This window comes from Arvicola amphibius, chromosome 4, assembly GCF_903992535.2.
Source record: "Arvicola amphibius chromosome 4, mArvAmp1.2, whole genome shotgun sequence".
Lineage (NCBI taxonomy): Eukaryota > Metazoa > Chordata > Mammalia > Rodentia > Cricetidae > Arvicola > Arvicola amphibius.
In genome coordinates, this window is record NC_052050.1 from 11,913,364 (window position 1) to 11,930,684 (window position 17,321).

At 42.8% G+C, this 17,321-nt stretch overlaps 1 protein-coding gene across 3 annotated transcripts; it reads right to left on the bottom strand.

Moving 5' to 3' along the window:
• Positions 1–318: 318 nt before the first annotated feature.
• On the bottom strand, positions 319–16,469 carry Prkar1a (protein kinase cAMP-dependent type I regulatory subunit alpha). 3 transcript variants are annotated; one of them, XM_038326094.2, is made up of 11 exons: positions 16,348–16,469; positions 13,078–13,260; positions 8,001–8,171; positions 7,186–7,277; positions 6,946–7,007; positions 5,979–6,025; positions 5,194–5,352; positions 3,385–3,445; positions 2,192–2,313; positions 1,398–1,479; positions 319–683 (listed from the first exon to the last, which is right to left on the bottom strand). In XM_038326094.2, the coding sequence occupies exons 2-11, from the start codon at positions 13,252–13,254 to the stop codon at positions 511–513; spliced, it is 1,146 nt and encodes a 381-aa protein (XP_038182022.1). In that variant the 5' UTR covers positions 13,255–13,260; positions 16,348–16,469; the 3' UTR covers positions 319–510. The 3 variants fall into 3 exon arrangements, with proteins under 3 accessions (XP_038182022.1, XP_038182021.1, XP_038182023.1); XM_038326093.2 differs by lacking the exon at positions 16,348–16,469 and adding an exon at positions 15,927–16,063; XM_038326095.2 differs by lacking the exon at positions 16,348–16,469 and adding an exon at positions 15,422–15,562.
• Positions 16,470–17,321: the final 852 nt, after the last annotated feature.

A 17,321-nucleotide genomic window follows, 5' to 3' on the forward strand; every position in this document is an offset into this window, starting at 1 on the left:
CACTAGTTTCTGTCTGGTAATTAGCAAAACATGGGCATTTCCCACACTTCAACTAGTTGAGTTACAGGCAGATGTCTTTCTACTGTACTAGGATTTTTTTATAACCATTCTTTAAAGGTTAAAAATCATTTATTCTATAAAGAAATACAGCAAACATGGCCACAGTCTAAGTATGTCACTTGTGTCATATGGAAATGGAAATTTGTGTCACTTAAAACCTGCACTGTCATTACATCATTATGGTCACTCACTGGTGCAGGACCGCCCTCACTGCCAGGTGAAGCACTAGCACTGCACAGAGAGAGCGGGAGAGCCAAGTCCATAGAACTCTATTTATTTGTGAATGAGCATTCAGTTAATGCTCCAAATGAAAAAATGGTGCAATAAAGCAACTTGTAGTATAAAGAGACAGAAGCTGTGAAGCCAGTGGCCATTTGGCGCTGCGGAGAGAGAGAAAGCAGTCTGCAGGAGTGAAGCATGGACGGGGGAAGAGAGGCACAGAGGCAGATCTCAGACCGACAGCGACACAAAGCTGTTGTACTGCTGGATGTTTCGCTTGAGGATATCTGAGCATGGGCCAAGGACACGCTCAAACCGAGGCCGGTCCAGCTTCACACACTTCAAAGGGCCACGTGCAACCACCGTGGCAGCCCGGGGACGATTCATCAGCAGGGCAATTTCACCTGGAAAAGAGAAGAGCCATGGCTACGACCAAACCAACAGCTAAGGAAGCCATTTCCTTAAAGGGTCCACTTCTGAGAATGAGAACAAAAATTTACTTTTCTGCTAACTTAAGAGGCCACACAAGAACTGCTTGTTAAAAATACTGCCAACTACCAGGTAATAAAGTTCCTATAGTCAGTCAGTCATGCCTACAGTTCATGCCCCAACACTCAAGAGACGGAGGCAGATGGGAAGACAACTAGTAGTTGGAAGCCAGCCTCACTGTACAGTGAATTCCAGGCATCTAGGCTACATAAGACACAGGTGTGAGTTTATGTGTCCCCATGTCCATTATTAACTTAGTGAAGTTAAATCTTACAGTATCTCTCGGAGAACAAAAAGAGTATAGGTTAAGAAATCCAGCAGGCATCATGACTATCATCCCAACACTTAGGAGGCTAAGGCAGTAGATCTAAAGAGGGGCAGCCTGCACTGTTATCTGAGGCCCTATCTCAAAAACAAAGGCAGGGCATGGAGGTGTATACATTTAATCCCATCACTCTTAAAATAGAGGCAGGTGGATCTCTGAGTTTTGGGGGCAACCTGGACACAGGGAGAGTTCCAGGAAAGATTCTGCTTCAAAAATAAGTAAGTAAAAAAGAAATTTACAAACCAATTATGGAAAACTAAGAGATACTTAATTCATGTGTTTGTTGTCAATAAGTTTAACATACCGAAATAATCAGAAGGCCCCAGTCGTCCCACTTCAACAAACTCTTCGTTTTCTGACCGACGCTGCAGCACAGCCGCTGTGCCCTGTAATAACATCAGCACGAAGCTAAACAGATGCTTCCTAACTGAGGGAAATGGAAAGAACCTGTGCAATCTCAGCTACTCTGCAACGGGCAGGGAGAACTCAGCAGTTATTTCAACTTGTCTGTGGACTGATGGTCAAAGATCAAAGAGGGGTCATCACATCACCCTCCCATCTCCCACACTTCCAACCCTGTGATTTCCGATTAACCAGCATCCCGCTATCAAGGTTCTTATCAAGCTTAAGCACTTAAAAAGGAGTCAGATTAGTAAATTTTATGTAAAGGTCCAAGCCCAAGCTTGCTGTGTCTTTCGAAAATAAAATATAAGACTATCACACTCAAGATTCATGCTTCTATGGCTGCACTTGCAGTGTGACAAGAGTTCTGTCTCTAGAGATGCTATTTGAACCTGCTTAGCAAGGAGTATAGCCTACGCACTTGTGTTTTAAACAACAATGGTTCAGAATTATACTATGGTTGAGGGGGTTTTTAGCATGGTAAGGAATAATATCACTTATTGTGTCTAAAGCCCTTCCAGAATTCTGACTCTATTCTTTTAAAACTGTAGCAGCCTAAACACAAAGTTATATTCCGAAGTAAATGATAATTATAAAATGAAACTGTCAGGTAGCCCTAAAACTAAACTATAGATCAGATCAGCTGTACTCCTCTAGGTGAACAATACTATCAGGAGTCAAATGAAAGCTCTCTACCTCTAAAATAATGAAGAACTCATCCCCTGGTTCTCCCTGCACCACGATCTTCTGTCCATCTTCAAACTGAACAGGCTCCAATGCATCAGCCACTGTGAGACGCTCCCACTTGTCCAGAGACTCTGAAAGACAAGAATCCAGATTTTCTCTATGTATTTGGAATTCTTAAAAAATAATAAAATTTAAGCAAAATCAAACTCTAAAGAGATACAAAAAACTAGCATCCCCATTCAACGTCCCAATAGGACGTTCTAGGTGCCTGGCAACAGCACCTGTCTTCAGTCACTTCTGTCTCAGCAGGACTACTTCCTCTAACTACAGTAACCTCAGAGTCTTCCTTTAACTCTACTTAGCTTATATGAATGGCATCCCATGGCAAATGGCTAAGAAAATACAATTCTGAACATTAGCATCAAGTACAGCAAATCTGCAAGTAAGTAACCAAAGTAATACCTTCCCCACACACCACTCCAAAGGTTCAAAGAAGTAACTTATCCATTTAACCCCTCAACTCAGTTTACCTTGTGAGCAACAAGGAGCGAGAAAGTAACTTTTGTTCCCAAAGACCCAACTAATGTTCAAAACACTAAAATAAAGGACAAATAAGGCAAGAAAGTCAAATAAATTACTGTAACAAAACAACATCAGATTGTCATCTGGGAAAATGACCACCCACACCCTACACAGGACAGGTTTTAACATCTCCCAGTCTATGTAAGGAAATCTCAAGAAGTATGTCCAATTAATCTGCTCATTTTCAAATTTCAACGCGTCTGAATCTTTTCAAAAGAGACCAACAAAGATATCTAACTTTTCCCAGACAAAACCCATTCTTGGGAGCAGGACAGAAGCTGAAGCAGGAATAACTGTAAATGTCCAGAGCACAAAGGACACTGAGAGCTTCCTGCTCCTGTAAAAAGGAACGAGCAGCATCTATACCACCAGAAAGCTTTTCCCAGGTCTAATTACAGGGTTTGGCATCTATCAGCAAATTAAATGAATACACGTTAAAATTAACTTAGACAAATTTTCAGCACTGACAAAATTACATATGTTCATGTTTAGCAAAAGCAAACAAAAACATGTATGAAAACACATATGAATGAGCTTGAAGACTTATGTCAGTAAAAAGCTGTGCCAAGTATCATAAATTCTCCAATTTATCAATTCTTCATATAATTTTCCAAACTCACCTAAAATAGACACTTTACTAAGGAATTCTTCATACATCTTCCTCTTTCTCAGAGTGCTTCCCTGTTTAAAAAAAAAAAAGGCATGTCCAAAAGAGATGTAATTCTCACATAAAACTGCAAAATAATCTAAATTTCATTTTGCACAAACAAAAAATAAACACAAAGCTTGCTACTTCTGTTCTGAAGTGGGAGCGCCTGTGCAGCTCTGCGAGCTGTTAGGATCTAAAGCAGCAGCAGGTGTGCAGCCCAAGGGAGAGCACACTTCTACCAAGGTGAAATGCCAAGCAGCTCTCCAAAAAGCCAACTAAGCAGCCAATGCACGACAACAGTGTAGCTGACTATCTCCTTCCCCACAGGCTGCAGGCAGGGAGCAGACTACTGCCACCTACAGTGGGAAAGACAGTCCTAACGGAAGATCTCATCTAAGACAAAGTTTACTGGGTATACTTGGAAGAAAACAAGAATTCTGTATGTGCTTAAGACAAACTTTGCACACAAGATAAATGACCCCAGTACTATTACATATACCTGTGTAAGTATGTACACAATGTACACATGTGCATAGGACACACACCACCTGCCTGCCATAGCCACAGGTTCCACATCTGCAGTCAACTGCAGACAGAAATTTTTACGGGGGGAGGGGTGACAAACTTGCTCAACAGGCAGGCTTTCTTCCTGTTTCCTACAGAGTGTATTGATAATATATTAAACAATGTTTACTGTGTTTTAAACATCTCAGCTAAGCTTGTGATGGTTTAGCATATACAGACTATGCACACGATTATGTGCAAATAGTGTTGTCATTTTAGATAAGGGACTTGAACATTCGTTCATGGGTTTTAATGCACACAGAATAGAAAACCAGGAGGGAAAAAAGCCTGCAGCTAAGGAGCTAATGAAAACAGGAGCCAGGGGAGGGAGAGTCAGGTTTCTGCAGGGGTGTGGCTGCTGCAAAGCTGCCCATGCACCACCGTGAATTCCAGCAGCACTAACGAGACTCAGTGGAAAATATATGCAGAAGTGGGAGAGGGACAAGACTCCCTCTCTCTCAGGTACAGGACTACGAAATTGTCAACGAATAAGGAAAAACATTTTAAACAAAAAGAAATACACAAAGATTTCAAAACACAAAAGATGGCATATTTTTTAAAATTATGTGTATGTCTGAGTATGGGTTTGTGCACACACTGCAGTGCCCATGCAGTCGAGAAGAGGGTATCAGATCCCCTGGAGCTAGAGTTACAGGTGTTTGTGAGCTGCCTGGTCTATGAAACCCCCAGACTGTATCTTCAAACAGCCATATGAGCATCAGGAACTTAAAAAAAAATCAGGATCGTTCACTGGGAATTAAACATCTAAAGTTCCTCTGGAAGATTATCACACATTTCTCAAGAAGTCTCACTGTGAGCAGAGTGCCTCCATGCCTTACTGCTCTGACAGTTCCTCTAAGAAGGCAGCATACGTTTACTACTGATAACCCCGTTTCAGCTGAGAAAAGATGACTTTCTGAATGACTTTAAATGACCACATGCACTTAAAACCAATCCAGTGGGCAACCTAAGGGGGGTAATTTTAAGTAAAGTTCACCCACTAGCAGATTGCTAAGAGGAGCTGATCGCTACACACACAAGTTTCTCTGGTTACTCCTGACCTAACTTTTGTTTTACTAACCCTGTCTCAAGTGATATATTAACCTAAACAGAAAACTATTCAACCATTAAAGGTAAGGAAAGCATTATTTTAATAACTTGATGATAAAAAGGATCAGAATTCTAAATCACATTCTAAAAACTCATAGCCTCTTACCATGAGGATTCTGCGATAGCTGTCTCGGTCAATGCCCCACAGTTTCACATTTGTCTTTGCTTTGACAGTGGCTGCTCTAGGTGTTCCATAAATCAAAGCCAGTTCTCCAAAGCTCCCTCCTTCCCCAACACTGGTTGCCCATTCATTATTGACATAGACCTAAAATAAAAACGACAGCAAAAAAGTGTTTCTATCTACATATACAAATGTTAGTTCTCAGACTTTTTCAGAAGGAAGAATTCTGAACCTGTTTTAAACAAGAGCATACAAACTACATATACATCTGCGGAACAGAGCAGAGCAAAACCACTAACAGTTCACAAGTTAAATGATCTGATACAGGTACCCTAGCAGATGCCAAGGAGAATGTTCAGACACCATTAGTATCAAATGACATACATTTACAGAAAGCTGTGCTGGGGCTTTATGTGTATTAGGTCACTGAATTTCCTAATAATCTACAAGACTGAGGTATTTTTATCCTCATTTCACTGGCACAAAAAAAAAAATTTAAAAGCTGTACTATCCCATAGTGTAGCCCTGATCTCTTTACACCATAAGATACATGCACTTCAACTGCTACCCCAGTGAAAGTAGTGAATGGTATGTATGGACAAGCAAGCCATCTATAAAAAGCTTGTGTCATAAAAATACTTGACAAGCGTTGAGGGTATTGACTTATCAAAGCCATAATCATCTACCCTTGCAAACATTATGCTTATTACTTAAAAATTAAAAGTTAAAAATCAAAATTATCAACATATTTTGCTATTATTAAATCTTACATCCATTTCTCCTTGATCAATCACATAGAAGTTATCCCCTTCATCACCTGGAAGAGAGTAAAAAGTCAGATCATTAACAAAACAGTAAACATGTGGGTGAATGCTAAGTGACTGAACTTAAGGGAAAACAAGCAAGGTTTTTTCAAAAGACCGACATGAAATTGATCACTCCTTCTGGTCATCTCCCAGTATTTTTTAAAACTGTACTTTTAATAAAGCCACTTATGGGAGCCATGAGACAGTTCTGTGTTTAAAGGCACCTACTGCCACATTATGACAAGCTGAGTTTGATGCCTGGGACCCACATGCAGGAAGAAGAAACCAATTCCTTTAAGGTGTCTTCTGAGCTCCACAAACCAATGCTGTAGCACACACATGCACATGTGTACATACATATAGACAAAATAAATCAATAAAACGTCATTTTAAAAACAAGCCACTTACACATAAAAGTTAACTGTTATAGAATGTACAAACCCAACAAACAACTCAACAGTAACAGAAGGCTAGGCTGCCACAAAATGGGGAAAGATCTGGCTTATGAAGATTCATGAAAATGTTAAGAATAAGAAAACAAGAAAATATTCAACAGGTAAGATTCATGTTAGTCTACATAGGCAAAAATGGTTAAGATTCTGTAGGAGGCACAGAACCATATAACAGATGGGCTATATGAGGCAGACTGTGGGTGGTTTTGCTTAATTATTTAATCTTAAAACCAATAAAAAGAACACGTGACTCACTGTTCTGAAATTCTATACAAATACAGTGACAAGACAGGCGTTCCTTTAATAGTGAAGTCATCACAAATACTAATCCCATAGAGAGAGCATTACTTTTAACTTAGAGAATTGTTTAATAAAGAAGAAAATGCAAAGTCACTGAGGTAAACAGACTCCAATAAAACAAAAAGAGCATGCCTCATCTCACCTCCTTTCCTATAATCACAATGCACAGCAGCCCTTACCTTGCTGAATAACCGTCTCTCCAGCAATAAAGGAGACTGGAAACATGGCATCAAAAATGTCACTGCAGGACAGAAGAGGCCTGGGTTAGACTCGCAGGTCTCATCTACAGATGTCAAACAACCTTAGCATTACAGCTCTCGGAGTCTCAGTTTTGTCAGCTGGGCCTATAACTTGCAACAATGACAAAAGTTTGGTACCACCACCCCACTAGGAAAAGTGTAACCAGTACCTGTACCTACCTTCTCTCATTATCATCGAGGTGTGAAAACAGCACGTTCTTTTCAATGGCTTTGGCTAAAGCAGCCATTGTCTTATAGTCTTTTGGTATAACCTAGAAAAATATTAAAGGCCAAATGACAACCTAGAAAGCAAAGACATTTCATGTGTGCATATTTCATGTGTGCATATTGCCACATAATGGTATCTAAACCAGGCTATTTTGAGTTAAATATTTTCACTACAACACACCTGTATGATTCACAAAGTACTCAATAAATACTGATTAATCCCCTTGCCTAGAGCCAGGCTTATATTTAAAGTCAGTACTTGATTCCAAGTTAACAAAATTCCAAGTTAAACCAAAAATACCTAGACCAATATCATTATTCTGAGGCAAAACTAAGTATTTTACAACAATCATTTTGTGAACTGTGATCATACAGTATTGTTGGTTTCATAAAACCTAACTCAAATGTTGGCAAGCTATGAGGAAGAGCGGAACAGGATGAATGCAACCTGTAGGATAAAGGTTAAAAGCCAAAACATGAATTACACGGTGTCATACCCTTTCCCTAACCAGGCTGACAGCATGAACTAAGAGAAAAAGGAGTATTGCCCGCTTCTGCTGCAAGCATGGGAATCGGCAATGCCTAAACGCAATTACTCACTGGTTTATAATCACCACTTTCTCTTGAGGAGCTATTACGTCTGTTCCCAAGTGCTAATAACTGTGTCTTTGTTTTTCTTTGAAATAGAATATGTACTCATCAAGGAACAGAGCTGACAACAAGGTGGGCCTCAGAAACAGCTTCCAGCATGTAGACATCAAAACTACCTTTCTAACATAGGATGCAGCATCTTCCTCTGTGTAAACCTCAGCACTGATAGCACCACGGCGCCGACGGCCCTTCACCACTGGGTTGGGAGGAGGAGGAGAGATTTCATCCTCCCTGGAGTCGGTGCGCGTGCCACTCTTCTGTAGACACTGAATCTGTTTTGCCTCCTCCTGAAAGAAAGTTGTTTTTCAGAATCTGAAAGCTGATACTCTCAAATCCCAGTGACAGCCCAGCTCACTTCAAACCTACTCCAATACCAACAAAAGAACAAACAAGTCAGTTCCAAATGGGGGGTGGGGTGAGGCACACAACAAAGTAAAATCCGAGAAAAATCACTCCAGCGCGGTTACTCGGGGTGCCACGGCACACTTTATTAGTGGCAACGCCATTGGTGCTTCTTGAGCCAAGTCACAGGAAAAGTGACAAGGACTTCTTATCTACTCGGCCTCTTACTAAAAAAGTTGTTGGGCCTGAAGGGAATAAAATAAGAATGTTATCTTCTATTTCTTCACTCATTTCATCCATTCTTTGACTCTTCAAAACATCTTTCAAATTCAAATCAACTTAGCAGTAAGCAAATTATTTAGAATAAAAGTGACATACACAAAAAAGAAGACCACCACACCTTAAGATAGTCATTTCTTGTCTCCTACATTCCTACCCTGCATCTGGCAAACAGATCAATTCAAGGACTCCATACATCTCAAAAGAAGGCCAAGAACTGTGACTACCGAGGTACTAGCAGAGCCTGGGCTCTAGTGAAGAATTATCAAACCAGAAAAAAACACAATGAAAAACAAAAATATATCCATGAGTGTATTTTACTGTAAGTACATTTACTTCTTAACTTAGTATTCTAGTAATTCTGTTTCTGGAAGTCTTAAGCAAGCTTATTGTGAAATGACATCTATACAAAAACATTTCTTCTGATTAGTTTTTGGTTTTTGTTTTTCAAAATAAAACATTGGAAAAAAAACAAAATGAAGATCAGTGGCAATGGTTACACTGTGCTCATACAACTGGGTGTCACCCTTGTGTTAGCCGGTGAGTTAGCTCAGGCAGTCAGGTGCCTGAGCAAGCATGAGTTACACCCTCCAAAGCTCCTTGAAAAAGAGACATGGCACAAACGTGTAACCCCAGCACTGGGGAGGAGACGGTACCAGCTCACTGAAGATCCAGGCCAAGGCAAGACCTATCTCAAAAATACAAGGTGGATGGCTACTAAGGAATGGACCCAAAGGCTGTCTTCTGTCCTCCACACACTTACCTACATGACACATACAAGCACACATACACAAAGAAAAAGTAAACCACTCTTTCAGAAATGAATGCATCTGTAAACAGCCAGAGATTACCTCCAGAACACTGGCTACACACAGAGGCAATAATGGACAGGGAAGACCTGTCATTGTGAACCCTTCTATACTGGCACAATTCTGGTTTGTGACTTATTTAAAACTTTGCACACTTTAGAAAATGACTCTCATTTCATTCAGGTAATCCTAGTAACTAACAAGACCTTCCTATTCCACATTAGCACAGAACTACAAAACTCACCTAAGTTCGAAGTTATAAAAGCAATGAAAAAAGATTCTACCCTCAAACTAGTCAATGTCATTTCAGAAAACTTCATTTAAAAATTCACAAATTAGGGGCTAGGGAGATAGCTGAGGTGGTAAAAAGCCTGACATGCCAGCATAAGAACCCGTGTTCAGATCCCCAAGACTTAAGTATGTGTACACACATCTTAGCTGACAAGCAGATCCCTTTAGCATTTGGATCAGACAGTCTAGCCAGCTAGCCAATCAGTGAACTCCAAATTCAGTGAGAGCTCCTGCTTCGAAAGACAGGGAGTACTTGACATCAATCTCTGGCCCCTACATGCATGCATACACACACGTGCACCCACTAACATACACTACATACACAAACGTTATATACTACACATACATGCCTCACAAATGAGGTATCATTCGGGACTGTATTCTAGTTAACCAAATTTTAAAGATAATTCTAAAATAACAAACACATTCTGACTTTAAGTCTTGTGGATTCCAGTGAGTCTATAAAACAGCAATCTGAATATAACATAATCTCGATGACTCAGACATTACTGAGATCATCAATTTCTAGTATGTACAATGACACATTTTTACAGCCTCACTCTGCTAGTGTCAGTCAGCTGTGAGTCTCTCTCTGCTCTGAATCTATTTACTGGTTAGTAATTTTCCTAACTCTTCTGCATACACTCTGCACTAAACTGAGTTTAAAACTCTCAACTCTTAGGTTCAAATTTGTTTCCACAACTCTTTGAATGCGTTTTCCTAAGTATCTGTTTCCCCTGCCCTTCTCTTCTTTCTTTGTTGTCAAGCTTCCCACCCCAGGACTTGAGGCTTGGCCACAGTCTGTGAGTGGACATGTCACACCAGCACACTATTGTGGTCTGCCTCTAGAGGCCTTCGATTTCTATCCTTTCTCTGCCTTGAGATCAACAAGCCCTAGCTAGATAATGGCTGTTCTTTCCACTCAGACAGAGAACGAGATACACAAAGTAAAGACAAGATAGGCACATAACCAACAAATACACTGAAATTCCAGGGTTACATGTTGTGGCTGCAATACCTAACTCCTAGGATCACAGCTATGATTTAATTCTCCTTAGATTTAACTGCTGCCTCAGCAAAATGGTATCAATACCAGTTTACACATCTACACTAATAGGAAAGAGACTCTGTGTCTCTCGTGTGTGTATGTGCGTGTCTGTGTGTGGCACTTCACACAGTATTTAGTAAACGAGACATTCAACAGTAGTAGATACAACCAATGCCTCTTATCCAGCAGAAAGACAAAGTTCTAGTAAATACAGACATAAGAGGACTCAGGTTCCGGGCACAATGGTCTGAACTAAAACGCAGCTGTCTCCATTGACTAACTCTATTCTTTGTGTGTATTTTTCCTGAAGCCATTGCAGGTTCCGGAAACATAACCCCTAGTTAATAGAGAAGGAGATAAGAATGTGAGTTCATTTTCAAGACATAAAAATTAACACATGATATATGAAATAACAACTTTGTTAAAAGGTCAAAAATCTAGTTAATTAAAAAACAAAGTGGAATATTACATACATATTCAACTCTGGCAAGTCGACAAAGAACCTCAACATAGAAGAAAGGTGTTTTATAATGTAACTTACTGAGGGAGGAAGGTCCATGCACATTAATTCTAAAATCCCATCCAAGGAAAAACTACAATAACCATTGTGGCTTTCCACCTTGGTTGGTCCTTAAACACTCCTGTGGTAAATAAATTCAGACTTTGAAATTAGTGTCACGCACTCATCACTTCCTATAAAAAGATAGGCACTTAATGTCTCACCGATTTAATCCTCTCATTTGATTCTACTGATGTCCAAAGAAGAGGGATCGCCTTACCGTGACCCATTTCAGAACCAGATCTCCAGGAACACACTTGATTTCAAAATAGAGCACACTCCTGGCAAGTATGTCTATTATTTAGTGATTGCTTAAGTAAGAGAAAGCCAGTATTTCTACTACAAACCCAAGGTGGCAAGACTGTATTCAGAGGGACTTCTTAGCAGTTTTCCTTTCTTCCCCTCAGTCTAATCATTCTGAACAATAGCATTTTAAATGTTTCCAAGGAAATAGTGTAAAATACCAGCTTACTGGCTACTCAAATACTTCTTCAGATGCATATTCTTTTATGCAGAAACTTCAACAGTAAGAAACTGCCCAAATCAATGTGAATATTGCAGATATTTCTACTATATAGTCAGATATTAAATATGCTATCAGAGAAATGAGTCCCAATATACTGGACCTCTTCAAAACTTGAATATGCATAGCAAAGTGGCATATTCACCCCCAACGATTTACAGAAGCAAATCAAACCAACTACTGATCACACTGGGGGAACCAAACTTTTATACACATCATCTCTTGAGGAAAGGGCGTAGAAGATCCAAGATGCAAAATTGCAATTCTGCTTAGGAATGCACTTCCTGGAAGCTGAAGAGAAGGCTCGGTAGTTAGGAGCTGCTCTCTGCAGAGGACTCAGGTTCAATTCCCAGAACCCACATGCTGGCTCAGAGCCATTCACAGTTCTAGCTGCAAGGGATCTGACACCCTCTTCTGACCGTGGTAGGCACCAGGCAAGCACGTAACGCACATACATTCATTCGTTTAGGCAAAATATTCATACACATAAAAGTAAATCTTTTTTTAAAGAAAAAAATGTACAACCTGTGTGTCTGTGGGTCACAATGACACACACAAAATACAGATGCAACAATATAGAATAAAAAAATCAAATTGCATACTTTCTGGGAAACAAGTCCTAACCAAAATTATAAGTATGGTAAAACTGACAGTTACCAATCTCTACCTTCCCACCATACAGCTGATTCCTCTATCCTACAATAAAAAGGAGTTCAGAATTTATTTTGATCACACCACCCCAAGCTAGATGTAGATGTGTGACTGTAGTTTTAAGGGTGGAGAAACGAAAAGCTCGCCTCTTTCTTGAAGAGCACTAACTGCTTTTAACTATTTCTCAATTCATACACCTGTCATACCACATTTGATTGACTCTACCTGGTAAAGTCAATTTTAAATATTATTTAAAATAGTCAAAACCGCCGGGCGGTGGTGGCGCACGCCTTTAATCCCAGCACTCGGGATTAAAGAGTGAGACGGATCTCTGTGAGTTTGAGGCCAGCCTGGCCTACAAGAGCTAGTTCCAGGACAGGCTCCAAAGTCACAGAGAAACTCTGTCTCGAAAAACCAAAAAAATAAATAAATAAATAAATAAACAAATAAATAAAATAGTCAAAACCAACCGTTTGGAAACCCTTTAGAGCCAAACAATACTGATTCAATTTGTGATAGATTCTGATTAAAATTAGTAAGAAATCCTTCACTGCTAATTAGAATGTCTGTTAGACTTTTTATTTGGTCAGAATTCCTCTTCTCCCAAAAGGCACAATCAGTAACACCCAGAAGCATTAACCCTAACAACAACTGCCATGGTCATCGCATGTCTCCCCTCATTTATTTTTACCTTCTCCAGCCTCTCAAAGTATTCCCGAAGGAATGCCATGGGTCTCTCGGGTCGCACTGTGCACAACTGCACAATCGAATCCTTTAGCAGGGCCTGGATGTTGTGCTTCTGGACATAGATCTCACATTCCCGGAGACTCCGCTCCTCCTCACTGGCGGTAGTACTGCCAGACGCCATGGTTCTCTAGGAGAAAAAGCACGGGTGTGCTGGGTAAGCTAGAAAGTACAGACGCGAATTTGGCCTGTGACTTATTAAATTCACTAAGACAACAGATTCATATCAGTCTTTTCCCTACTCAATAGAGTTTAAGAGGAGGTGGGGACTGGGATATAAAATATGTACAGAATTTGAATTCTTCAAAATAAGCATTTCATTTAGTTCCTACTGTTCAATCTGAGCTCAGTAAGCACAGTCAGAGAAGACCCTTAGCTCCTGGGAGGAAGCATGAGCCAGTATGCCCTGCTGAGCAAGCAAGGCAGTGCTGAGCACTCAGGCCTTAAGGGAATTTCATTCAGTAATAGTCTTGCAAAGACATCATGATGATGACGTGGGAAATGTGTAAACGGTAAACAGGACAGAGAATTACAAGGGCACACAGGTCGGCTCTAAGTGAAAGCACAGAGCACAATGAAGAACATCTGACAGTCCCCTGTGCACACCTCCCATCCCTCGAGCACAGCTAATGTCACATAGCAAACCACCAGGGCAAAAGAGCTGATCAGCCGAATATTAGCAGAATCAAATTTTCTGAAACACAAAAGCAGCTTCGGGTGTCTTTTCTCAGCAGTCTTTCACTCCGTTATCTTTCACTAAACTCCAGCCCTAGACGGTAATACAATTACCAGTGGAAAGAGTTGAAAAGGTTGTACTACAAGAAAATAAACTATCAAGCAAACTAAGATTTCCTTCATCTGGACAGGAATATGCTAAAATACCCTGGTTTGAAGCTTGTGGGAGGGTCCAATAGATAAAACTGCCTGCATTCCAAACTACATTAATGTGAAACAGAAACACAAAGGCAGCCAAACTGTCACAGAATTAAAAGCTTGGTACTTTTTGCAGTCATTCAGTTTTCCTCTTAATTACTAAGCACCTGAGATTAAAAGATGATTGACTCCCTCTCCGCTCTGCAAACCGCTTTTCAGATTAAATGCTCACAGACCAGTCAAGTAAACCTATGAACTTGAAAGAAACTGCAGGATAAAGAACTACTTCAAAGTGCTATTTTGTTATCATTTTGTTTTGACAACTTTCAAGATAAAGTCAATAACAAACAATTAACAGACTAGGAGAAAGTTCGCGGCCCAGGACAAGCGCACAAATTAGAAACCACGGAGACAGGCCCGCTGTTATTTCAGAATAACTCTAAAGGAAAGATTTTCACTGTAAGATAGCATTTGTTCTTGCCCTGCTTCCAGGTCCGACAACCATATGCAAGGTAGAATCTACTCCAGTGGAATTTTCTCCATTTCAAATACCGAAGGCCACCAGGAACGTGTAGAACACAGATCTTTTATGTTTCAAAGCAACTAGTCTTATTTCGAGAATGCCAGTACATGTATATTTAATTGATCAGAGAAATCGTTCTCTGATCTGGACTCTGGTCGGTAAAGATGGCTCAAGTGAGTGGAAAATGGTTTATGCATTACAAAGACCAAAAAGGTGGCGCTGGTAAAGACAAACACTCCCCCAAATTACTGCAGTCACCATGTCCAACCCCAAATAATCTAATTTTATGGCCTGAATATTTGTAATCGGGTATGTCCTAATTCCACACTTGTGTTTATTTTTTCAAAGCCCAACAACTTAGCTACCCTCCAAAACAAACACTTCAAAGCCATCACCGCACTGTCTATTGTGCGGGCAGACTGGAGAAAATTCGGTTCTAATGAAACTCTCGCTCTCAGAAGGGCTACATTGGAAGACATATTTAAAACGCTTTGAGAGCCTGTTGGTTGGCCCCTGAAGGATGCCAAGGAACACTAACACGGCCTTGGGGGTCGTCATCTGGTTCCAGCTTTCCTTTCTCTGCTCAAGAAGCCTAACCACTGTGGCTCCCTCGAGTCACCGGCTGTCCCCGCACCCGGACTGAGCTGCAGGGGTTAACAGGCGCCGCGTATTTTCAAGAGGGAGGACAGGAGAGCGCCCTTCACTTCACTCAGGCCACGGTCATGGGCACTGAATGCAGAAGGACGACCCCTCAGCCCTCACCAGGCCGGAGGCCTCGGACGCCGAGTAGGAGGCCTGGTAAAGCTGGGGTGGACGGTGGGGGGGGGGGGGGGGGAACTCGGGAAAGGAGAAGTGAAGAGGGGGACAAAGGGAAAGGGAGCGAGCCTGAAATCACCGAGTAGAGGGCTGGAGGGGGGGGACGAGCCCGCGAAGGGGAGGGGAACCAGGCGCAGAAATGACCGGGTGGCGGTGAAGACTACAGCCGAGTAGCAAGACCAGAACGAAGAACCGTGGCGGATTCCGGTTAAAAATCGAGCTGTTGTCCTTCAGGAAGTGGGGGAGGGAGGACGAGCGCGGAGGCCGCCGGCGCGCGGGGGCGGAGGCGGCCGGGGAGCCGAGGGAGGCCCGAAGGCCGCGCAGGGCTGGGGGAGACGGAGACGCGAAGGCCTGGGGCAGGACGGTGGGGGGCACGCGTGGCCTAGGGCCCCGTGAGGAGAAGGGTGTGCAGATGCGACCGGGAGTGCGAGGCCTGTGGTCGCCTCGGAGGCGCAGGGGGTGCGGCCGTCCCCCCGCAGCGCGCTCCCCGGGGCGCCATCTTGGCTCGCTCCCGCGCCTCCAGGAACGCGCGGCGGGGCATCGCGGCCGCTGGCTCCCGGGGCAGCCCGCGAGCCCGCACTCACCTGCGGACGGGCGGGCGGCGGCGCGAGCGGGACTTGCACGGGGCGAGGCTGCCGGGGTACCGGGCGTCCTCAGGGTTCAGATCGCAGCCTCACTCCACTCTGCGATAGCGGCTCGGCGACGGCTCCACCGGAAACGAGCCGACCGCGGCCAATCAGAGCTCGGCTGCTGACGTCAATGCGCCTCGCTCTGGCCAGAGCGGTTGCCTTGGCAACCTTAAAGGGGCAGACGCCTGGGTTCCTCCTTCTCCCCCCCCCCCCCCCCCACTTAGCCCGTCGTCTTCTGGCTAGAATCGTTCACTTGCAACGCATCTATCCATCTTATCTCGTCGCGTGTGCACAACCCCTTCCTCGCTCCCATCTTTTCCTTCTCTTCCCGCAAGCCTAGTTTCTGTCCCCTTTCTTTCACATGACCCATCCTTACCTGTCTCTAGGTGTCTAGGGGATCCTCTAGATTCTTCTGCTGTTCGGAGCTCTCAGCCTCTCTCCTCCTCGGTTCCTCTCACGTCTGCCTCCCTCCACGCCTCTGCCTTTTCTCCCTCCCTTCAACCCCTCCTCCAGCTGACCCACGTGGGACGTTCTGGTGACAGGTGGGCGACTCCGCCCTGGGTCCTGTGGGGAGGGGGAGGGGGTGCTCTGGTGCGGGGCAGGCGGGGAGATTCCTGCTGTTTTTCCTGGCCCTCGAGGAGGCGGAGGCCCTGGCGGATCTGCCACTGCTGAGCGCAAGCGGATGCTGGGATGCTCGTGGTGGACAGACTGCGCATCCTGAGTAGGCCCCCGAAGATAGCCGGGACTCCAGACTGGGCCTGTCATCCGGTCCAAGAAATCTGAGCCTTATCAAGCCTCTGCTTGACTAATCTGACTGCTGTCATCAGGGGAGGCCCTATGGTGCCTACAGAGGCACAAGACACGGGAAAAGACTTCCCAAAGGCGATCTCAGTCCTCCTGCTAATGCCCTTCATATCATATCTGATTGCGTGGTGAGCAGTACAGGCGGACAGATCAAGTCACTGACCACACAAGAAATCTCGGCTGCAGGAAGAAAACAGGAGAATTTTGGAGAAAAGGCAACTCCGTTATTCCTTCAGCCAACTTTTCTCCATAAGTATCTGAAAATGAAAACGGGAGACAATTTTAGGCATTTGAAGTTACATGAATAAAATGGGCCTAAATACATAAAGTAGGCTCATGCAGTGTACGGGTCTGCGTGGCTGTGGGTGTTAACTGCCTCATCATGTCTGTTCAGGGGCAGTGTGTGTAAAAAAAAAAAAAAAAAAAAACCATTATGTAGAAAGCACTCAATACTCAAAAAGGTAATACTATCTCCCGCATTGATTTTTCACATTGATCCCGGGTTAAGATATTTAAACTAAATGGTATTTTTAAATTTCACCTTTT